The 25,264-nt window shown below is 39.8% G+C and overlaps 1 protein-coding gene across 6 annotated transcripts in view; it reads right to left on the bottom strand.

The window, feature by feature from the left end:
• The window catches only part of GLIS3 (GLIS family zinc finger 3), a 181,186-nt gene that overhangs the window by 36,063 nt on the left and 119,859 nt on the right, over window positions 1–25,264 (bottom strand). For 5 of the 6 annotated variants that reach the window (XR_003526237.1, XM_027634714.1, XM_027634709.1 and 2 more), the window contains exons 6-7: window positions 11,795–11,936; window positions 5,487–5,649 (exon numbers count right to left, since the gene is read on the bottom strand). Coding sequence is in view for 5 of the 6 variants with exons in the window: in XM_027634714.1 (XP_027490515.1) it covers window positions 5,487–5,649; window positions 11,795–11,936 (305 nt within the window). In the remaining variant the exon portion in view is untranslated. The remainder of the gene's footprint in view (window positions 1–5,486; window positions 5,650–11,794; window positions 11,937–25,264) is intronic. The other variant, XM_027634710.1, reaches the window with a different exon arrangement.

The following is a 25,264-nucleotide window of genomic DNA, read 5'->3' on the forward strand; positions in this document are numbered from 1 at the left end:
AGAGCAGAAGAACTCTTGAAAATAAACCTGGTGGTGGAGCTGCCACATAGGTTCAGTGGTATGTTTTGCACAGCTCTGTCACTACTGGCACTACAAAGATACACACTACTTTCAAAGGTTTTAAACAAGAGTTTTATGGACTTTACTTTTTTCATGGGCTTTTCTTCTACATTTCCTTAAAACTGCATACCTCAAAGTACACTACAGATAGGTGCTATGATAATTTTTGTGGACAGAAAACCACCCACTAAACCAATGGGATCTGATTAGTTAATGAAAGCTCAGCCTGGGCTCAGGAATGGCTCTGGGTCACTTTCTCATCCATGAGAGGAGAGATGGAAAGGCCAACAAAAAGAGCCAGGATATTTCTGCAAGATGGTGAAACTGATGCAGTATTCCTGTCACAGATCAGCCTCTCCACTGCTAAAAGCAAGCTGCAAGTCTGCTGAGAGAGTATCCATCTATCCTTTCCTGTGTGCTCAGCAGCTGCTGGTAGAAGGGATTAGAACTTGCAGTTAACACAGTCTACCAGCATCTTAAAATGTGGATCTGGTCCTTCTTATCCTGAGACTAAACCTCAACACACAATAAGACTTTAAGCTAGCAAAAAAGTATGATTTTCCTGAATAAATATAAGGAAGCTTTTATTACATCCTGAATACAAGAGAAGGTGTAACTGCAGTAGTGGCACTACAAATCACCTCTGGACAGGGTAATTGTATAGGTTATAACTGCATTTAAATCCAAGTCACCTGAGATCTTTTATGCTGCAGCTCAGAATCTGCATCTGCCACACATTATCTGTTTCATTTCAACTTCATCTGAAAGCTATTTACTGTTAGTCCATAATCTGTATGTGGAGTGTACCAAGGGTCAAGATGAACTGTGGATGATTTTCTACCTACTCAGTTTTCTTTGGGAATCACATTTTTATGCATTTTAGATGGCATTTCAATGGTCTTGGTGCTGAGGGGATATTAACTTCATAAACACATGTTCAGATATGCTATACAGATGGAGGAGATAAAGATGTCACTACTGAATTCGAGTCTTTAATGTGTCAAGTATTTAATTGTTCCAGATAACTGATGCAGAGCAGACTTAAAGACAATACTAAGGAGGAAGGGAACAAAGCATGCATGTGTTTCACCATCACACTAGAGAATAACTTTTTTAAAAAGAGAAATCAGTAGTGATATTGTGATAATAAGATCAGAGACTTAAAAAGCACTGCAACTACCTGGTTATATGTCTCCTGAGTAATGACTGTAGTTAGTCTTTTGTATAGCACTCACAGAGAAAGACTGTTAGCTGCTGCTAGAGATGAAAAGCAATGCACAGACAGTCTTTAATACTATTAATTATTTTAAAAATCTTGGTATATAATCCTCTGTGTTTTCAAAATTAATCTGTGAAAATTAATATCTGAAAAATGGTTTTAACTAGCACCCACCAACAGGGCAAAAATCCTTTTCAAAACTCAAAGGGAAAAGTACAGTTTAAGAGATTTCACATTTGATTTAACATTCAAAAGAACCCTCCCAATAATAATGAACTATATTGTATAGTCAGACAGGGCTCCATTTTAATAGACATTAGTAGTCTCTATAATGATCTATGTATCATTTCATGAATCCCAGGCTTACTCATATGCATGTCCATACTTATCTACCTTTTCTTTCCTTCTGCTTAACAAAAGAAAAACTTGTATTTGTCTCAGTTCAGTATGTTACTGGGGGAACTGCAAATTTAATTCTGTTCCTGAGGCAATCAGGACCAACTTGTAACCACTTGGAAATTACTATCAAGAACTGTGGCCAAGCCTAGGAGTCGATGCACTCAGGAACCAGCCATATTTGCAGAAAGTTGCCCTTCCCCGTGCTTGATGGGTATGAAATCAGAGCAGGAATATTTCTGGAGCCATTAAGAAGCCTCTTCCTTTCCAATAGTAGCTGGGAAAAGGTGTCCTCCTGGGGAATGACTAGATTTAGTAGTAAGCAAGATAGATGACAAAGTTACCAAAGCTTACCTCTTTTGACGAGATTAGTTAAAATGACACAAATAAAAGGGATTTTTTAATGACCAGTACTCATTGTGGGTACATGAAAAAAAAAAAAGATTTTACTACATTTTTTTTACTGGATCTGGCCCAATGATATCTCTACTCTTTAGCATTAGTCACTTATATGTGCCATTTGCTCTCTAACAAAAAAAATTTGCTTGTCTTAGCAGACAATCCTCTGAGGTGTCCCATGCCTGGAAAGAAGCTACTGTGCCTATTTCAAAACCATATTGTTAAGGTCCTTAACCAAAGACTTTCTTTGAAGCAGCCCCTTGTATGCCACATACAAAGGACTTTTTAATATCTGAAGGTTGGATGCCTCAGCTCCTTGGTTAGAACTACTCAGAGGCTTTTGCTTCTGGAAGTCTGGCTTGGAGCTAGTTGCAGAACTTATTATAGCATTACAGTGCTGCTAAACTGAACAGTTCAGCCCTAAGATCTTCTTTTTGGCCTTACACAGTCTCTAGAAATTCCTGTGAAGCCAGGATGCACCACACTTTAGGGACACACTGCTAGCCCTGGTAAAAATAATCTGGAACACCAAGTCCCTGAAAAATTTTGTTCTGGTCTCACATCAGTAAACAGGTTACTTCTTGCTCAAAAGAAAGATGCATATATTGAACAATTCAATAAATAATAGAAAAATAATGTAAAAATAATAATTTCAAGCATTTAATACCATCAACTTTGGGCACTGAGCTGCACGTGTTAACTATGCCATATAAACCCATTATTTTTTATTTGAGTTCTAATGAGATTTCAGCTTTCTTGTATGCTTATGTCTTCTTATATTACAAAAATGAATGAAAAGGAAGTGAAGTACATGTTCTCTTCTTCTTCATTTAATAAATGAAGTTATTTCTTGGATCCAAACTCTCTGACTTGCATTCTGTGTACACAAAGTTTCGTACACAGAATGAATGCAGTGTACGATGTGTCCCATATTTCATTCACTTTCTCACATTAATAAGGCTTAATCAAGTCCACACTCTCTCTCCTACCACCTAGGAGAGAAAGGTACAAATGAAATCCTCCAATTATTTCTCTATCCCATGGTACCCAGGGAGGTAGGGAAAGTGTGTATCTCCTTCCACTTCTGTCCAAAAAGTGGCACATGACTGACCCCCAGGGTCATCAAAGCACCAGGGCAGTTTGGGTTGGCTTCAGTCCAACAAATACAGCCTTCTGCCAGGGCAAGTGCTGGTCAGCCAGTCCTAGCTCTGGAGTGACCCCAGACATGCCACAGTGTCAGGAACCACACAGTGGAATAGTTTGAAGCTGGAAGCACAGAAGAATAGTTTGGGTTGGAAGGGACCTTCAAAGCATGTGGGGGAACAAATCCCTTATTTGCCCCCCTAAATCCTGCAGTCCTCTCAACAAAGAAATGGGAATAAACAGAGTGATTTACACCTTTCAAAGACACCATCTCCAGCACTTTCTATATGGAAGGTTTGTTCAGTTCACATTTTCACAGCTGTTGTTACATTCATGAAGCAGTGTAAACGACAACCTACTCGCAGGCCCCCTAGGAGAGTGTACTGTATTAGATTAGAGATGCAGGTTCTGAATTTGTATTTAAGCACTGCCCCTAATTTGTACTATATATTCTGAAACCAAACTAACACTGCTATAATACTTTTTCTTTTCTCAATTTAAATTGCCAATTGTCACACTACCTCAATGAAGACATTGGCACCTTTTTTCTTAAACCAAAGTAACTTCACATATGGGAGTTAGCCTTTTTAGAGAAACTGTATACAGTTAGCACATGAGACAGGAGTGTATCATGCTGGCTTTTAACTGTTCTGTAGAGTACTGTATTATCTTGAGGTCTGTAATGCATTCAATGAATTGAATCAATGAAGTCACACTTTAAATGCGTCTGCTATGGTTCTACACCAGTAGAACCTCGGAAATGGGCTGACGACAAGATCACTGTCTTTCATAATGACATTTATACCTGTAATAGTAAAACACTGATCTGTCCCTGTCACCTTGTGCTCTAGCAGTTGTTGGGTACAGATGTTGGACAGGTCATGCACTGGAGAGGAAACTGTACTGGGAAAGCAAAGCCTCTGTGTCAGGAGACAGAGCATGGGCAGCCTCAGAGGGTCTGCACAGAGGTTAAGAGCCAGGGCAAGGCAAAAAGACCAGGACCATGTGGTCAAGAGTGGAGAAGAAGGACTAAACTAGTAGCTGAGCTCCAGTGATCATGAGGCAGCAAGTTTTATGTCTGACTGATGTACAAAAAGCTCAACAACTTCCAGCCACTCCCAAACTGGCTGAATTCATGTGAAGTCTGAAATAGAAGAGTACTTTCACCTGCTGTCAATTCCCTGAGCCATCATGTTCTTCCACCTTCCTGACACAAGGCAGAGTGAGTACTGCTTTCATCCAAAAAAATTATGCTCATTTACTGGTAATTGAAACCTAGTGAATGTTCTTTTCAGGTTTATAATTAGAGACTGTACTCTTCAAATTACTGGCATTTCTGTCACTCAAGGAAATTAAAGACTTTGAAATACAGTAATGAAATACAGCAATTTATCATTTAGAGAACTGAAAAATAAGGATATTTACAAAATAATGTTTAAGTATCCATAAACATATGGTAAGAACTCAGTATTATGTGTGATGGTGTTATCTTCCTGACTTTTCCACTGAAAACTTATTTCCTTAGGCCTCTTCAATCTTGTGATCTGCTCAACTTGTGTTTCAATGAACTACAGATTTCCACATCAGTAATACCATACACTACCTAGATAATTGGCAAGATTGCTGAAAATAATTTAGGGGATGTCTAAACATGAAATCAAAACACTTCCAAGCAATCTGCTTTTATACCACTGCAGTATCTAAAATCATGGAAACAGCAATACCTGAGCAGCATATAATAAAACATACATAACTAGAATAAAATAAATCCTGGCTATAAATCAAACTCTTAAACTAGTGAAATAAAAATTCGTTCATTAGCTATTTGTCTTAATAAAACACCAATTAAAAAAAAAAGCCAAATTCCTGAAGGAATACTTATACTGAGAGAATATTGACAGAATATGACTTTCCTCCCACAGGTAAACAGAAACATGGGGTCCCCATTCTGTAAGGTATGGTTGGGGTCCTCTGAGATTCAGTGTCCCAGTCACTATCACTTTCCTTGCTTGGGCCATCTGTGACGATCCAGAGGGGACTGGAGGAAGTCTCTGAAATGGAGATGGATGGAAAGCCTCCCTGCCCAGGCTAGAATAACATTGCCCCTTTTATCTCTCCTTCCCTGATAAACCCACACCCTCAGCAGTTGTTAGGTGGGGGCTGCCACCAGTGACTCTGTACACCAGTAATTCAGTTTCCGCCCCTCCTGGAAGCTCTGAAGGCACTCCTGCCTCAGGCTCAGTATTGGAAAAACTGGGACTGGTCTTACCTCTCTGAGACCGCAGCTGAGAGAAGAGGTATCTGGGGGGGAGGATGGAGAGGACTACCCTGTGCATTATGTCCTGGGGAGTGGTGGCTGCTGGGTTGGGACAAGGACACTGCCCCAGTTGCAGTAGCACTTGGATTGGTCTGTGTGCTGGAGATCTGGGCTGCTGAAAGTAAAAGGAGAGAAATAACCCTCATCATGCAGGCAATAATACTGATAACTGAGCAAACACCAACAGGTAAGAGCTCCTGTAAAGCTGCAGTGACAATTCTTAGCAACTAACTGTTCTTTCTCAAGCGTTGTTTTCTGTTCAAAGGGAAGAAGAAAAACCCACATGAAAATAATATTCTTTGCTGCTTCCAAATGACACTTTCATACACCCAGGCATGTCATAATTGTGTTCCTGGTCTTGGAATTTTCATCTAAGTAAGGCTGCAAGTCTTCTATATATTCCTGTTGCAGAAGAGGTGTCAAATGCTTCCTAAAATATGTATTTTTAGAGCTGGTGAGTAGAAAGCACAGTTTCCGAAAATGTGAAATACTTTCTACATTATCCTCTCCGCTGTAAAAATCCTAAATTTCTTGAAGAGTAATATTGCTATTATCGCCCCAGACTCCTCAGTATTACATACAAAAATTTCAAACCATCATTAACAGTTTAATAATTTTCTATAAGGTTTTCTTGTACACTTTCTAATAAAGAAAGTTTCTAGATGACTAAACAAAAAGCAATACAGGACTTTGTTCAAATGTCCTAGGTAGTTGGTCCCTCATTCTTTAATCTTGTTTTCAGAAGTTGTTTAAATCAGAAAAATTTAAATCTCTGCATATCTGAAAACCCAGTTACCCAACTATTTTTACTGACATCTGTGTCAGGTAGCTCATGCTGAATGGCAGCCAAATACATGATCTTGAATATTTTATGAACCCAGAGAACGAATTAGATATGCTGTCTACAAGATAAAAATGATCTCTCACTGTTTGGCTGTCGTATCTTCCAGTCTCTTGCAAAAAAAGTATTGTTTAGGTTTAGTTTACAGAATAAAATTCTACTATAAAAATTACATTATGTTAGTGAATATATTGGAGCTAATGATTCAAATTTTTTGACAAAATCCTAGAATTTAAACCAGTTCCCCGAGGGTGCTGTCACTGGTAAAACATCTTTCTAGGCTAAAATATCTGCATACATGCTGCAATCCTAGCAGAAGAAACACTACTTTAGGAGTAACCCCACCACACACCAGTCTTGAAGAAAATTATTTTGTAGGTCACAATTTTGAATTTTGCTACATAAGATCAAAAGGTCAAAAAGTTCACCTCATCATCCAAGTCCTCAGCCTATTTTTGGAAAGGCTCTATTAGTCCTTACAAGCCTGCCTTTGTGACACACTGGTTATTCACCAGGCTAAGGCAAAGTTAAGGAAAGGCTCAGGAGCCTATGCTGTAGCCTTATTAATGAGCAGTCCCAGACACATTTCAGCTGGTAGAAATGACAGATGGTGTACGATGACACACAGGAAATCACTTTGTGAGTAAAAACATCTGCAGAGGTAATGCCAAAGTTTAGGTCATGAGAAGTTGTCATGAGCCACATTTGCAGGCAAAGCTGGTGGAGTGGAGGCTGACCTTGGCACTAGCCTCTACTGTTTGCTACTTTGTATACAGACCAGACCATCCTAATCACAACTTAAGTGACAACAGACATCTGACAGTAGAACCTTAACTGAGGTACAGAGGATGCAGATCCCACAGGAGATGAGACACGACCTCAGACAACAGAGTAACTCACAAAGATCCAGCTGAGGAAGAACCTCCCCACTAAAATAGGAGAATGTGTTTTTGCCACTTTTGCTCATGCACCCCAAAAGCCACTTTCTTCATGCCCGTCTCTCACAGGAACATCAAGACAAATGCAGAGGGAAAAACAGAGGAATGAACTTTCAAATTTCTTATTTTATGTTTACATGCAGCACAGAAGAAAATACTGAAAAACCAAATATGCATTCTGACAGAGTAAGCAGAGAGAATATTTAACATATCAGTAGACCACAAAGGAAGATCCTTGACTGTCAAAATAAAAACAGAGACTACTTAAATTATTCCTTGCAAAAATAGGGTAACTTGCATTTTACCATGAGAAAAACTTATTAAACTCTGTGAGAATATACAATGACTTAGTTTCACAGTACTGTAATTATATCTTTAGATCACATCCCGGCCTTTTAATGCATTTTCTTCTCTTTCAGTGGATAGCTCTTTCTAAAGTTTTGTCTCATCATGATGAAAGGAACTATAAACGGTGCAAAAAGCTGTCTTGCTTACACATTAATCCATCAGTAAATGTTCTCTTCTTTACAATGTGAACCCAAACATTGCATGGATTTTTGGAGAAGCTCTAAGATGTCTCAAAATGGAAATTATAAACTCAGAAGTAAAACTGGTGAATAAAACGACAAGTCTAAGGGGAAATAAGCTATCCTTCTTAAACTCAGATAGATAATAATATTAACACTATTCAACTCCTTGTAATGTGTGTATGATCCTATCTGGGACTACAGCACATTCACCAGGAGTTCTAGATACTTACACAATACTTAAATTCACCCCAAAGGGTGACAACAGAGATCCTCTTTGTTGTTGGTAACCCTACATCACTGCCTCTTTTGCATCCATTCCCTATGCATCAAATACAATTTCATTTTTCATGGTTAGGACCATTCATGTGTCTGTTCTTCCTTTTAATTCCTTTTGATTTTTCTTACGGTAATGAGCTGTAGCTACTTTCCAAGGCTGTCAGCCTCCCCAAACAGACTGCCTTTTTTCTCAGACATCTCTTAGGGAGCTCACTCACTGGGACAATTGTTTTAATAAAATTCTTTTATTTTTCCTGTACGTGTCCTCTATCCTTTACCTGCCTGTTGTACCTACCTACTTTCTTAGATACATACTCCATAGGAATCAGATGTTTTCTTATTATGTGCACAGAGCACCTAGCTTAGTACTATTACAGTGGGGAAAAAAAACCACAAAGAAAAGTATTACTTAAGCAAAGCACAACTTACATCATAGGCATAAAAGTAGCTGGGTCAAAGTTTCACAATACAGCATAAGACATTATTTAAAAAACAGAATTCAAGTAAGTTCTGTAACTTTACAGATGCAACTTTTAAATTCCAACTTGCAAAGAAAGTCATGCACTTGCCAAACTTAAGTAATATAATTTGCTTGGTCTTGAGCAGAGCTGAGTATGACATTCAGTAACTATTCATATATGAATTACACATTCTGGTTTATGCTTAAATATGAAATGGTCAAGTTTTAAACAAACAGCACAGTAAAAGTATTTTTTTGTACTTATGATTGTTTCAGCTTTACGGATTTTAGATTGCTCTATAAACAGTAAGTTCATACGATTACACAGTAGAAAAAACTATCATCCATCTGTTCTTATTATGAATTAATTGCTCACATCTTCATTCTGTGAACTGAATAAGCCCAGAAGCCTATGTATTTCTGAAAATTAAAACCCAGATGCTATCACTTTATTTAGCCTTACAAGAGTCTATATGCTTGCTTTAGATCTTTAAATACAATCTTGTGTTAGTTTTAAGCAAAGGATCTGTCATGCTATATCACTGTATTAGTAAGATTATACCTTAGTAAGTTCAGATATCTTTTAAGACTACAAGATAAGAAAAAATATTTATGGAGAGTTAACTCTAAGTAACTTAGTAATTGTAAGTAATTGTAACTAAGTAATTGTTGCATTTCATTTAAATGTAGCTGTGTTTGTAGATTTTGTACTTCAAGATTACTGAAACTGTACAGTTGTCACTGCAGGCACTGTACTATGTAAGTAAAAAGGGACTTGCTTCCAAATGTCTACTTTTGACATTTCTTACATATTTCTAATAGTTTGCTTTCAAACATTTATTCTGTAGACTTCTTCAGAAAGGAAAAGAAACCTCATACCTTTGCCTTAAATGTGCATCAATGATAAACAAAGTCCCCTTCAAGTCAGAAAAGTTTGATTTGACATCACTGGAAGAATGGAAATCTGTTCCTGTTTCCACTTGAAAAGTAGCAGAGACACATTTCAGATAATATGCTGTCTCAAACAGTATCCAGTAAAATTTACATATCTTATTTTTCAGAAGTCTCAAAGTTTTTTGTTATATTTTGTTATACACAAAAAAAAATTGTTTTCAGAGAATTTTGAAGGGTAGCTTCTGTAAGGCAGCACACTTAAGCTTTTCTATATTTTACTTTCCTCTCCTTGGGTCATGAATAATTTTCATGTTGCCATTTCAATTAAATAATTCCCTGCCTGGTGGAATTATCTCATTTATTCACAGAGTATATTATTATGTAGCAGCCCTGATGAGTAGTTAATGAAACAACTCATTTCAATGGATTGGATGGTTGTCAAAATGGAGTGACATGTATTCACCTATACCTGACATTATACCTACCCTCAGTTAACTGATGTGAAACAACACAAGTGAATAAAACTACAAGAAATTTCCAAGTTATAGATAGCTGTGAACACAAGTAAGGGAAAGCAGATTACTACTTACACAGAAATTCATGCTGATAAGAATAAGTTGATTAATACTATAAAAATTGCCACACAATAGGAAGCAGTGCCAAGTAAGAAAGGAGTAAAATAAATTATTATATCAAACAATGTCCATAGTTAGTAGTGCTGTAAACATCAAGTACATAAGACAAGGCAGGAATGAGACTACAAAATGTAATGTCACAGTCTCAGAAGCTGCCTGTGGGACATCACGACTGCAGACAACTGCCAGCTAAGGGCTGGCTGGAGGCAGCAGCTTAATTCAGCTTGTAACGAGCAGCAGTTTGTTCAAGCTTAGATTTGGATTGACCAAGCTGCTGGAGTTTGACATTCAATCAGAGTCTGGAAGCTAGACTGGTAAAAGAAATGAGTGCTCAACAGGTTGCTGTGGAAATCTCCTGTGAGAATGTCCTCAGTTTCCGAAAATCTGGTCTCGGCTCATGTGACACAATGTCCCATCCCACCTTCTATTCTGTCTAGGGACTTGAAAGGAAAAGGAAAAGCTGAGTCTTTATTATCTCTCAGTTTTGCACATTACCCTGGGCAATGCCATTAAACAATTTTCTTAAATCTCAACATTCCTCACTACCCAACCCCCTCTCAACATACAACATAACTATAACTACAACCAACAACATATTCCCAGAAATTTCCTGGCCAAAATTGCATCTCTAAAATCTGAAATTTCTTTACGCTTTCAAGTAACAGATGCCACACTCACCTCATACTCTGAATAAGGCATTTAAAAGTTAACAATGTACAAGTAATGCCAACTATTTAATAAATTAGAATACAGTCACAGCTTTAAATTTCCTAATTTTTGTCATATAAACCTGCATCATCACCAGCCAGTGTGTAACTCACAACAGCCTTGACAAAAACATAAAATAGAATGGATAGCTTTACAAGCCTCTCAATAAAATAAAGCTATTTATTGAAGTGGCCACTTCATATAATGGAATTTTCATCATTGCACATAACATTAATGCAGCCAATTCATTCACTTCCTGCATCTGGTTCTCACTTTCAAGTTGGACTGATATAAGATGTAATGCATTCTGTCTGCAAGTTAAAAACAGATGTCTTCACGACTACTAAAATACTCCATTAAAATGTTAACACCCTGTCCATGCTGTCTTGAGCTTTGAGTTTTTTATTACTCATAGTTTACCAACTGTTTCATATTTAGTTGAAATGTGAACAACAATTGTACATTCAGGCAGGTGTGACAAAGTTAGTTATTTTAATATGGAAATCTCAGATATTTAACTGAAACAATAAAATAGGACTACATTTATAGTATAAATGTGTTTATTGGCATATTTATAGTCATTAATATGTAAGCTCATAACACAGCATTTAAGTTCATTAATGTAAATCAATTGGAAAACTGATATGTGATCTATGAATAAGGAAGAGGGAAAATATTGTAATTTTAAATGAAGCTTAACATGTTCTTGATGTCTACAAGAAAGAGAGCAGTAAATTGGTAGCAGAAGTCAAATATCGCTCTGCGTTGCAGTAGGTCTTTTCATGGATATGATTTGGCCTGCCTCCCTCCAAAAATCATATAAAAATATGTTCAAAATCTATATTTTTATATTACTTTGCAGATTCTATTCTTCTTATGAGACAGATATGGATTTCAGAGTACATCCTACTCTGCAAAATCATCCTTAATCTTAAGGGAGCAATTATATAGCAGCTTTTCATATGTCTTTTTCTATACCTGGGTAAATATTATGAACAGGCCCTGTGGAGTATCCCATGGAATTATCTGCAGCATCATGCGGTGATAGGGCTGGCTGGAGGGTCTGGATCGCAAGGCAGTCATTCAGGATGTCCTGGCCAAGCTCTGAGCTTGACTGCAACTGAAACATAAGAGATAAAAAACCCAGAAATTATAACATAGGCAAAAACCAGGAAATAATCATAAAAATCCTCAAGACAGTGAAAAATCATAATGAAGAAATGTTGAGAGATTAGAGAAAGAACCACAATCAGAAATCTTCTCTTTTAAATCCTGATTAACATCATCCCTTATTATAGCAGGCATTTTTTGAATCTGAGGAAGAAAATACTTCCAGATGCTTAACAAAACTGTACTCAGGACAAGGGCTATAAAAAATATTTACATGCTCATTTAATGCCCTGGCTTACTGCAGGACCAGAAAAGCAAAGGTGCTCATGGCACTGGAAACGAAGGACTGGGAATGAGCAGCCAGGAGGGCTAATATTCAAGACAGTCAGGATGAAAGTGGGACGGACCACTTTATATGGACCAAAGTTGTCTGAGACACCATTGTTAAACTGACTAGGACTATATTTGTTTTACGTTACAGCTGAACTGATCTGACCACGAGTGCTGTGTCACTGCCACTAATCCCAGCTGCATGCATGGCCACTTGCCTGGTACCTGTTCCATCAACAGCAAGTCTGTTTATCTGGCTGATCCAGCAGAAAATTCACTCTGAAAACAATTAATAAACAAGTTCATAAGAAGAATTTTCCTTTGGATGAAACTGGATGAACAGTCTCACTCCAAGGCTACAATAAAATACAGTAAAAAAAATAAAAATTCACCAAACTAAAATAAGAAAAGGGAGGAAGCCTGCTGCAGCACCCTAACTCAAGGCTGTCTTAGCTGTAATGCCAAACTGCATGTTGAGGTTTATGGCAGATGGATGCTGCTCCAGGCTGCTGGCACTGATGCAGGTCCCAGCTTCATTCCTGATGTTACTGTTTTATATAACAAAAATTTGCCTGTTCATTACAGCCATCATGGGTCACAGACTGGTGTATTCACTTAAAAGCATCAATAAAGGAGGGTGTGAGCTTATATGCATGTTGGACACTGCAGTGGCTGAGATGCCCATAAATATCCTGTCCTGTCCCCCATGCTGGTGCAGAGAAAGTTCATGCAGCATGACAGACAGAAACCTGACCTGGTGCAGTAAGATTTGCTGCACTTGTGTATCAGAGTCCCAAGAAGCTAATGTCACAGATGCAATTGTGTTGTTGCCATGAGAGATGAGCAGGTAACAGTAACTAGAACATAACCTAGAACCTCTAAAAAACTCCTAGGGTGGGCAAGAGGAACAAGAAAGAGAAATTTCTGTCCATCCTATACTCAGAAATTAATCACAGAATGGTTTGAGTTGGAAGGCACCTTAAAGATCATCTCATTCCACCCTCTCTGCCACAGGCAGGGACACCTTCCACTAGACCAGGTTTCTTGGAGTCCCATCCAACCTGGCCTTGAACACTTCCAGGGATGGGACAGATTAAGACATGGGATTATTCTGAATACAACTGTAAAAAGACCCATTACTGTGCCACAAGATGCTGATAAACATTGAAATTACTTTTGATAATATGCACTAGTATAAAACTGTTGCAACAGAGCAGAGAGTTGGTCTTACCCATCATAAGCACCTGATACAAGGTAACTGTAGGTAAGAGATATTACACAGCCTGTGATACTAATGCACAGACTATGCATGTTGTAGATTATTCCTTCTCCTAAAAATTTAGTGAGTCATTATTAAGCCCCAAGGTACACTACCTTTGTGAGGTATATCTGTATTCTAGAACTGTATTGAGGAGAGCAGGGCGAGGAAGAGGGAGAAAAGGAGAAATACCCTGAAAAAAAGCTTTTTCTTTATTATCCGTATTTACAAACTGCTATAAGTAGGAATGGTTCTTCCGGTGCAGCATGTATCATTGTCTGGTATCACACACTAATTATGCTGGGTTTGCTGCTCTCACTAGTAACATGGCTTTTTCATAAAATTAAATGGTTGTGAAATTAAATGTCAAATACCTCCTAATTCAAATTCTTATCAGTTACATTATTAATAAACATTATGTGACCTTAAATGTCCACAGAATTTAATATGAAAATAATGATGAAAAAATTTGACTTCTATAGAAATCGCATAGAATACAAATTCACAGAGGTTGCCTGTATAAAGTTGTTTATTTGTGCACTTTTTTTGCAAAAAACGGATCGATTTTCTGTATCAGATAGCACACTCATATGGATAAAACAGTGCACAAAACAGGGAGAGCTAACTATTTAAATATTAGCTACAAGAATTAAGTAATTCTTGTACAATAAAATAGGCAAACACCTATTTTACTAATTTTTCTATTTTACACTGTTCGGGAGTTTTGTTTTGCATTCACAAATCCTTTGATATTTAGAACAAATCTATCACGAGAACCTGATAGATTTTCTGGCTTGACAAATTTTCTGGCTTGACCAATAGGGAATGCTTATAAAGACAAAGAAATGCCAGGATTATCAACAGAAAAACAAAAACAAAGAAAGAAACACTATGAGACAGCTGTGACCTGATTTCTGAAGACAGTTCTTATTTCATGTATCGGCTATTGTTGATTGATAATTACAACCATAAGGGCTAGAAATATGTATTTTATAATTTAACATATGCACAAAGAATATAAGTGTATGTATTACAATATCTAAGGTTATGCTATTTTCTATGGCACCATATCTGCCAGAGACAGATGGGCTTCATCTATCTTGCAAGGGCAGAAGGACTCTAGCCTGTAAGCTGTCGGGGCTGACCAGGAGGGCTCTAAACTAGGTTTGAAGGGGGAAGCGGTTGAAACCAGGCTCTCCAGAGATGAGCCTGAGGGTGGAAAGCCAGAGTTAGAAGTGAAATGAGCAGCACAGCTGAAGTGCATGTACACCGATGCATGCAGCATGGGTAACAAACAAGAGGAGCTGTAAGCCATAGTGCAGCAGAAAAGCTACAATGTAGTTGCCATCACAGAAACATGGTGGGAGAGGTGGAGGGGTGGCTCTATGTGTTAGAGCTGCTGGAAGGCAGGAGGGTTCTGCAGAGGGACCTGGACAAGCTGGAGAGATGATCTGATTCCAAAGGGATGAGGTTCAACAAGGCCAGGTGCTGGGTCTTGCTCTTTGGCCACAACAACCCCCTGCAGCCCTACAGGCTGGGCACAGAGTGGCTGGAGAGCAGCCAGGCAGAAAGGGACCTGGGAGTTTGGATTGCCAAGAAGCTGAACATGAGCCAGCAGTGTGCCCAAGTGGCCAAGAAGGCCAATGGCATCCTGGCCTGGATCAGGAACAGTGTGGCCAGCAGGACCAGGGAAGTGATTCTTGCCCTGTACTCAGCGCTGGTGAGGCCACACCTTGAGTACTGTGTCCAGTTCTGGGCCTCTCAGTTCAGGAAGGATATTGAGCTGCTGGAGCAGGTCCAGAGAAGAGCAACCAGGTTGGTGAAGGGACTCAAGCAGAAGTCCTATGAGGAGAGGCTGAGGGAGCTGGGGTTGTTTAGCCTGGAGAAGAGGAGGCTCAGGGGAGACCTCATCACTCTCTACAACTCCCTGAAAGGAGGTTGTAGCCAGGTGGAGGTCAGTCTCTTTTCCCAGGCAACCAGCAGCAGGACAAGAGGGTACGGCCTAAAGCTCTGCCAGGGGAAGTTTAGGTTGGATTTTAGGAAGAAATGTTTTACAGAGATAGTAATCAGACCTTGGAATGGGCTGCCCAGGGAGGTGGTGGATTCACTGTCCTTGGACATTTTTAAGATAAGACTGGATGTGGCACTTAGTGCACTAATAACCATGGAGGCTGGATCAAGGGTTAGTCTTGATGATCTCGCAGGTCTTTTCCATCTCAGTTCATTCTATGATTCGATGATTCTATATATATATAATATGTAACTTTAGAATGACAAGATACGTATTTAACTTACATACGATGAAATCTCCTGAGCAAGAGGTGGGTATTACATTGACTTGTGCAACTGCTAATTCAAATTGCCACTAAAAATACTACCACGGACGTTCTATAAGCCCTATCCAGGTAAGAGATGCTGGGAATAACTTTACTGTTCCCTACTGTAGAGTATGCATATGAGTAGCTCTTTAAGAGTAATTACTGTCATACCACTGGAAAAAGCAGAAAGCAAGAGAAGAGCCATTCTCTACTGCTTAGTAGGGCAGGACCAGAAACGGGTAAGCTTCCTTTAGCAGAACCAACCATTAAATTACAGCTGCTTCCCAAACTAGGCACAACTTCTGGAAAACTCCATTTCCCACCTCCATTTCCCACCTCCATTTCCCTGTTTTGTCTTGATAGAGACAGTAACCATGCTTTGGTTGCTGCGTCCTGTTTCCTCTGCCATTTAAAGCTCATCCTCTGCCCAATGTTCTTCCGGATTTTTCCTCTGTACTATTAACAGGGGTGTCATAAGCTGTGGCCTTTTTGGAACAAAACAGATGGCAAAACACAGACTCTGGTTCAAATAGATCTGATCAAGGCATTTATTTTTCCTGTAAAGACATTCAGGGTAAAAAACCACTCTCAGTCAAATATTTTTTCATATTTCACAAAAGCGTTTTAACTGAAGCCAATGTTTTGCATTTTGACAAATGCAGGGAAATCAGTGTAATGTGAAGAAAACACTGAATAGACAATGAAGAGATAGATGATTTTACAAATAAGCAAAACCCATTCACTGCAATCACAGAATTTTATCTTCAGTTAAAAAAGTTATGAAGGAGAAATAATAATTGACCAGATCTAACTGATGCAGTCTGTTTCTTGCTTTAACACCAATGCATTTTTTTTCCAAACTAGACTGTAGACTTATCATCCAACTGCAAAAGACCGATGATGCTCTGACTTCTGCATACATCACATCCCAGCACAAATCTCCTGCCATTGCAGCTGCAATATCTCATAGCTCCATGATCACCTTGCTTCCCTCACGATCACTGAGCCAAGCACCAGCTACAAGCATGCTGGGACTGAAAACCTGGCAATCCGTTTTTAAGAACTGTGAGGTTAGAGAGTTACCTTGCTGAATGGTGAAATCAATAAGTGACAATTTTGCCATGCTGAGTGCAGACATTTTTTGTGTGCTGTAATGTAGCCTAAATTTATGGCTGACCAAAGTGCACATTAACAATCAACTGCTCAGCTAACTTAAAACTTCCCTGTATGAAATATGGGTTCTAAGTAACAGATTTTCAATTTTAATAGCTCAGTTTTACGGTAAACTTGTGAAGATTTGTATTTCTATGCTGGAAATAAAAAGAGACATTTCCACTATCACAATGTGGCAGTTTTTTCTAATAAACAAAACAAATCACTGTCAGCCATGGTTTACAACTGTTTTATTTCTTTGACAACCAACTAATGTTTATCACCTTTCAGAACAATGGATGGAAATTCTACTCCTTTAAGTTTTACATATGAATAAATAATTACCCAAGATTAAACAAAATAAGCAGAAGTAATTAGAAGGAAGTAAGATTATACAGTCTTCGGTTTTCAAACCTTTTTGACAGCAGACAATTAAACAGAGTTAATAAAAAGTGTCCCAATTCTTGCCTCTGGAAACTACAGACATTTTGGGGCAAAGAACCAATGCAGACAGAAGAGATTCCTTGATAACTATTGTTTTCAGGGAGTCATCTGTGCAGGATTTCTAGACAGAAATGTTAAGTGTCTACCACAGCTTTCAGACATGTGTGTGCTATTTTTCTCTGCTTTTACATTCTGTCTCAATTAAATGTTTGGCCAGGAAAACACAATAAAAATCAAATTAGACTACCCTACATGAACAGTAGGGCTGTTACGTTCTACGCAAGAATAGTTATTTTGCTCCTCATAAAGTTTTATTAACAACATTTGAGTTCAATACAAAAATGGCTTCTATCTTCAAGTCTCAGCACAGATCAGGATAACACACCAAAAGTGTTTTTCAGCATCTTGCATTAAAAATCAAAAGGATCTGGAAGCTAGACAATCAGCTAACTTTGGCAAATTTCAAGACAAGAAGAAATTTTGATTTTGAAGCAATACTACAAAAGGAAAACACTGTTACATTAAGATTGATAACACTAAAATTAATTCTACTTTTATTATATATAGAACCGGTAGTTTTCTTTTGATTGGTATTATTCTAATTTGAGTACTTTTTTGGGTTATATCATCACTAAAATGATACAGGACACCAAGAACATTACTTTAACAGGAAAAATTCCAGGTGGGACAGATCTTAAAGGAAACCTTGAATAAAAAAATCAAACTGAGAATCTTACTTTAAAGAAGGAAAGTATAGTTTGAGTGAGATGTATTGTAAGTTGTCCTTTTCTGAGATAAAAAAAGTTAGTTTGGTCATAGTTTTGTTGAAAATTGATTATAATTTTGCTCTACTTGATTATAATTTTGCTCTACAGAACTAGAAAGCATCCATACAGATGTTTGCATGATCACACACACACACACGCACACACACCACCCCACACACCACCTCTCTTCCTGTCCCATATCAGATTGTATCAAATCTGAAAATACTCAACTATCTTAACAGAAATATTATCTGCATTACACCTAGGATCCTTTCTATTTCATAATTATTTTTTTTCGCAGTTCCGAAGAGGCTTGTAGCTGGTTTTGGTGTGAACAGCAACCTAATAGCTGAGTTGTGCCATTCAAAAACCAGGAAAAAAATCACTCTTTTGTGACAGACTGATCTGGGGATATAGCTAGTATATGATACTGCTAAACATCAGTTTTCCCAGGTAAATGCAGCCTGACAAAGAAACGACTTGTACTGAATAACTTGCTTTCACTTTCTGAAAATACATCTGTTTGGCAAATTTTCACTTCTTGAGCAGAAAAATGTGTAAAATAAACATGTACTTATCCAACTGGAGCTTCATTTAGCACAAATGTAGTTTTCTCCCTGTCATGGATTACAAAAAAATTGCTAAGTAAACTTGTCGATAATATCAGCAATTGTTACAGAAACAACGATTTTCAGATTTCACATTTATTTTTTTTTAAATTCTGCAGCATCCTTTGTATAATACTGGCCTTGACTTTAAATATTTGATTTTGTGTCTATCACACTGAAATTTTATTTCATGCATGTACCAGCTCATACGTGAAAATACTCCTCCATTCAAAATACCTTGATTAGAGCCTAAGATTAAAAGTGGAAAAACACTACAGCTCCCCTAATAAGAGATCAAAATTATTAGCCTTCAGGCATAGGATTTTTACCCTTGCAAAGATTCCTCAGGTCATCCCTGTACGTTTTCATTCACTGTCTTTGAGTTCTGTGCTTAGTGTGCTTCAATGGCAGGATGATGATGCGAAGTGTTGGCTAGGCTGGCACTACTAACTTTCAGTTTCTACTGCCTTCTATTTATTGTGGGGCATTTCTGTGTCAGGCTGGATTTTTTTTTGTTGTTGTTAAAGCCATAATTCAGCTTACAGAGCAGTCTCACAAACAGTTGTGCCAGCAGATGGGGCAGAGCTCTGCAGCACAGGGAGGAAACAAATGGGCAGATGAAGGCCCTCATCATATGGGCCAGTACATCATTGCTTCAGGAGTGAGACTGAGGACTCCACAATCAGTATCTACCAATGCAGCTGCCAACACCTGTCTCCAGCAGTGTGAAATCTGCATAGCAACAACACATGGAGAGAAGATCCCAGCTTGGAACAGGAATACTCAATGAGGACAGTATTAAAGACTTGGGAAGGGTATCTGTGCTGCTATTAGGGTGGTTAACTGCAACCTCTTAGGCATCCTGTACAGAGCTGCAATCTTGCTTGCTCACACACTGATGATGCTTGAGTAGCATAATGGACATTTAAAGCCCAGACTGAAGTGTGACATGGTAATGAGAATCACGGAGTTATAGAATCATAGAATCATTTAGATTGGAAAACACCAGTAAGATCATCAAGTCCCAGTGTAAACCCAGTACTGCCAAGTCCAACACTACACCATGACCCTAAGCACATATGCGGGTCTTTTAAATCCCTTGTTACTCAACCACTTCCCTGGGCAGCCTGTTTCAATGCCTGACCACCCTTTCAGCAAAGAGATTTGTCCTAATATCGAACCTCAACTTGCCATGGTGAAACTTGAGGCCATTTCCTGTCATCCTGTCACTTTTCACTTGGGAGAACAGACCAACCTCCACGTAGCTATAACTGGCTTTCAGGTAGGAGGCCTCCTTTTCATCCTCCTTTTCTCCAGGCTAAACAATCCCAGCTAATTCAGATGTTCCTCACAGGACTTACTTTCCAGACCCTTCACCAGGTACGTTGCCCTTCTCTGGACACTCTCCTGGAGTGAGTGGCCCAGAACTGGACACAGGATTTGAAGTACAACCTCAGCAGTGCCGAGTACAGAGTCACAATTACTGCCCTGGCCCTGTTGGCCACACTATTGCTTATCCAGGCCAGCATGTCACTGGCCTTCTTGGCCACCTGAGCACACTGCTGAATCATGTTCAGCTGCTGTGAACCAGCGCCCCCAGGTCCTTTTACATCGGGCAGCTTTCTAGCCACTCAGCACTTGACCTTGTTGAACCTCACACCACTGGCCTTGGCCCATCAATCCAGCCTGCACAGATCCCTCTGCAGAGTATTCTTACCCTTCAGCCAACCAACACTCCCACTAACTTGGTGTCATCTGTAAACTGAGGATGCACTCAAGCCCCTTGTCCAGACAATTGATAAAGATACTAAGTAGAGCTGGCCATAGTGAGCCCTGGGGAACACTACTGGGTGTTCCATTCACTGCCACTCTCTGGGCCTGGCCATACAGCCAGTTTTTTACCCAGGGAACAATGTGCCCATCTGAGCCATGAGTAGCCAATTTCTCCAGGAGAGTGCTGTGGGAAACAGTGTCAAGGGGTTTACTAAAGTCCAGGCAGACATCATCCACAGCTTTTCCTTCATCCAGTAACCAGGTCACCCTGTCATAGAAGGAGATCAAGTTGGTCAAGCAGGCCTTTCACTAAACCCTAGTGGCTGGGCCTGATTCCCTGTTCGTCCTGTACATGCTATATGATAGCATTCAGGATGACCTGCTCCCTGATCTTCCCCAGCACCCAAGCTCAGGCTGATAGTCCTATAGTTCCCTGGATCCTCCTTCCAGCCTTTCTTACACATGGGAGTCACATTTGCCAATTTCTATTCAACTGGGACCTCCCTGGTTAGCCAGGACTGCCAGTAAATGATGTAAAGTTGCTTGCTGGACTCTTTTGTCAGCTGCCTCAGTATCCCCAGGGAGATCTCATCTGTTCCTATAGACTTGTGAGTCTCTAAGTGGTGCAGCATGTCAGTGACCATTTCCCCCTGGATTGTGGAGGCTTCATTCTGCTCCCCATCCCTGTCTTCCTGCTCAGGGTGCTGGGCTCTCACAGAACAACTGGTCTGACAGTGAAAGACTGAGGCAAAGGCAGCATTAAGCACCTCAGCCTTTTCCTTACCTTTTGTCACTGTGTTTCTCCCTGGCATTCAATAAAGATTGGAGAGTCTCCTTAGCCCTCCATTTGTTACTAATGTCTTTATAAAAACATCTTTCATTATCTTTTATGGCAGTGGTCAGATTAAGTTCTAGTTGGGCTTTGGCCCTTCTAATTTTCACGCTGCATAACCTCACAATATCCTTGTAGTCTTCCTGCGTTGTCTATCCCTACTTCCAAAGGCCAGAAACTCCCATTTATTTCCCAAGTTCCAGACAAAGCTCTTTGTTCAGCCAGGATGGTCTTCTTCTCCACTCTCTCCTCATTCATCACATGGGGATGGTGTGCTCCTGTGGCTTTAGGATTTCCTTCCTGAAGAATGTCCAGCCTTCCTGGAGCCCTTTTCACTTCAGGACCGCCTCCCAAGTGACTTTCTCAACCAGGCTTCTAAAGAAAGAAAGATTCTTGCTCTCTCAACCCATGTTCATGGTAGGGAAGTGAAGACACAGAAACAGAGAAAAGGATATTGTTTAATATTAGAAAAGGACCTGAAGAATATGAAATGCTATGATCATGCACTGACAGCTGTTTACAGAATTTTGAGACAATTCAGACTTTTTTTTTTTTTTGCCATATGTGTACATGTAAGCAGGGTGACAGCATGTATGCCTTCTGGTGCACGTTTCAACACATCACCCTGCCAAAGCTCACAGGAGTATGAGCCCAAGACAGAAAGCAAGTGCAGAGAGGAATTGGGGTATGAAACAGCAAATGTTTTTTACCAGTAAGTAAAATGCACTAACAATCTCCTTGCTGTAACAACTGCCACAGCTGTCAGAGCACCATGAAAACCATTGCAGGTTTTTGATGTTTCCTTCTCCCTGGCGAAGAGTTCTAAATGTGGTGATGGTAAAGCATATCCCCCACGATGGAGCTTGAGGGGCCTGCCTTGTGCATCCCATCACAGTGCACATCACTGCCATTGCAGCAGCTGCCAGGGGACAGGGGGTGTCAGCTACATCCAGTCCTCCATTGTTTTCATGGTCTGTTTTCCTGTTTCTCACAGGCCACACTCAAAAGAACTGGTCATTCCTAGTCTCAAAAGTTTTCCAACAAATTGTATGATTAAATTCCTTAAACACTACTGCCCATTCCTAATCCCTTTTTGCCAACATCCCTTTCACAAAAAATTGATGAACGCCATGGTGGCTGATTTATATTTCATTCTGAAAACAGGAAAGGATTAAAGTTGGGGATTAAAACACTTACCCTTTACTGCATTTTTTTCTGCAGAATATTTTCTTAGTTGCCATAGGCACTGCTCACTGACCCTTAGCCCCTGAATCCACTTCTTTTTGTATTAATGACATCTCTCAAGTGGACTCCATAGAGAACAAATGAAGGAAAATATCCTTATTTTCAACTGCTCTCAAAGCAAGAAAATAAGATTTGCTTCTCTTTCAACCCATTCTCTCCCTCTTGCAGTTTAAATAGTGAACTATGTGTTTGAGTAAGAGCAAGGAAAAACTGGAAGAGGCAGAAGCAACTGAGTTCATACTGTAGGCTATTTGCTCACCATGAGGCAGATGCTCTCAAACAGAGCAGTTTCTCCAGATTAATACAGTCACATAATAGACAATGTTACTGGTAACTAGCTTAAACGCCTGAATAACCTGCTGAAACACCAATGATGTAATGCGCTAACCCGCCTTGGCTCCCTCTTTCCTCATCAATTAAATACTGAGTTAGAAAAAAAAAAATTCTTTCCTGTAAGAAACATAATAAGCATCGTGTCACAAAAAAAGTCTAGTTCAAATACTATGAAAGAAAGTAAATGAAAGGAAAAACTGGAAATACATTGTGAAACTACATAAACCAATGATACTAGCTAAAAAAAAAATCCCCAGACATTGTTTTCTATTCATGTTGTTCACTAAATCTAAAGGCTGGTGTAAAATTTTGTTTTTTCCAAACTCTTTAAACAGATAGCTTCATCAACTGTGTGGTAAAATCAACATGTAGTCACAATAAAAAGTCTCTATTGTAGAACTGTAAAGCAATGTAAACAATGAGCAATCAAGATGTGTGCAGTAGATGTATGTAAGAAGCAAAATCTCTGTATTATTTTGCCAGGGGAATAATATATTTGCTGACATAGTCCACAAAACAGAAAGGCAGACAATCTCTCAAAACTTTATAGAAAATTCCATGGTAACCTGTAATGAAAACACTTGTATGTCTGAGTTCCAGAGAATACTGTTCAACAGAGCAATATCACGTCTTTAAGGACTTATGGTTTTTCCAGTTTCTTTTTTTCATTGTAAGATGGACAGGTTTATATATCACACCTACAGGCTAGGCAGAGAAGTGATTGAGAGCAACCCCGAGGAGGAGTTGGTGATGGTTGATGAAAAACTCAGCATGAGTCAGCAATGTGTGCTCACAGCCCAGAAAGCCAGAAATCCTGGGCTACATCAAAAGGAGCATGGCCTTTTGCTCCTTCAAAAGGAGGGGATTCTCCCTCTCTGCCCTTGTGAGACCCTGCCTGGAGTACTGCATACAGTTCTGGTGCCCCCAACAGTAGAAGGACATGGAACTGTTGGATCAAGTCCAGAGGAGGATCACGAAGTTCACCTCCACTATCAAGACAGGCAGAGACAGTTGGAGCTGTTCACCCTGGAAAAGAGAAGGTTGCATGGAAGCCTCATAGCAGCCTTCAGGGAAGCCAGAGAGGGACTCTTCATCAGGAACTGTAGTGATAGGACAAGGGGGACTCATTTCAAACTGAAAGAGTATAGGTTTAAATTAGCTGTTAGGAATAAATTCTTTACTGTGAGGGTGGTAGAGGCACTAAAACAGACTGCCCAGAGAAGTTGTGGATGCTCCAACCCTGGCAGTGTTCAAGGCCAGGCTGGTAGGGGCTTTGAGGAGCCTAGATGTTCTAGATGAGGTCTAGATGTTCTTTAAGGTCTCTTCCAACCCAAAACACTTTGTGATTCTACGATTCCATATAAAGTTGTCATAGTTTGACTTGTCCAGCACCCCCCAGGGGCTGGAAATGGTTAATCCCAAGTGAGTTTCTGATGCAGAGCCAAAGCTGCAATACACCTCTGCAAAATTAGCATATTACACAAATCGGAAAAGAAGACTGGATTACGCAGCTGGAAGGAGAGGCAGCCATGCCCTAAAAGGTCACATGTTAGAGAGTAGGGCCGGGGGCCTTTGCCCCCTGGTCCTTGCTGGGGGGCCAGGAGCAGCACAGCAGCTGAGTGGAGCCCCCTCTGAGGCTGGTGATTGAGGGGAACTCTGAAAGAATCGGGAAGACCCCTGCATTACATCTTTTTCCCCCTCGCAGTGAGGGAGGGGGGAAAAGAGCTCAGCAGAGACAGTTTTGGGGTAAGACTAAATTAAATCCCCAGAATTCTTTGACCTCCTTGGGAAGGAGGGGTGGACTTCCAAACTTGAAGGGAGTCCCGAAATGCAGCAGCAGCTAGAGAGAGAGAGATGAGAGCCTGGAGGCATCCTGCGAGCAGGAGGGACAGACCGAGGAATGCGGGGGAAGTGTGTGTGTGTCCCCCCCCCCACTGCCATGTTTACAGTCAAAACAGAGCAGAAGAGATCTGCTAGAACGTTTTCAGGGTAAGAACTGAACTGAAAGCCCCTAAAGCGTTCTGACCTGGGGAACTTGATCCCCCCAGAGAAAGGGACTTTCATGGAGTGCCTGCACTCTGTGATAAAACCGTGGTGAGGTGAGCTTGTCCCTGCCCACAGTCCATGGGTGAGACCTTCGGTTGGAACCAAAGGGCAAAGTAGGGGTGAGAGAGAGACCCCTGCATTCTAATGAAGAGAGAGAAATATTTTCCAGCTATGATGAATTGGAACTGCTGCCTTGAAGAGGAGAGAATGTGCTGCCCTGAAAGTGAAAAAG

Source organism: Corapipo altera, unplaced genomic scaffold, assembly GCF_003945725.1.
Source record: "Corapipo altera isolate COAL_440 unplaced genomic scaffold, ASM394572v1 61411, whole genome shotgun sequence".
Lineage (NCBI taxonomy): Eukaryota > Metazoa > Chordata > Aves > Passeriformes > Pipridae > Corapipo > Corapipo altera.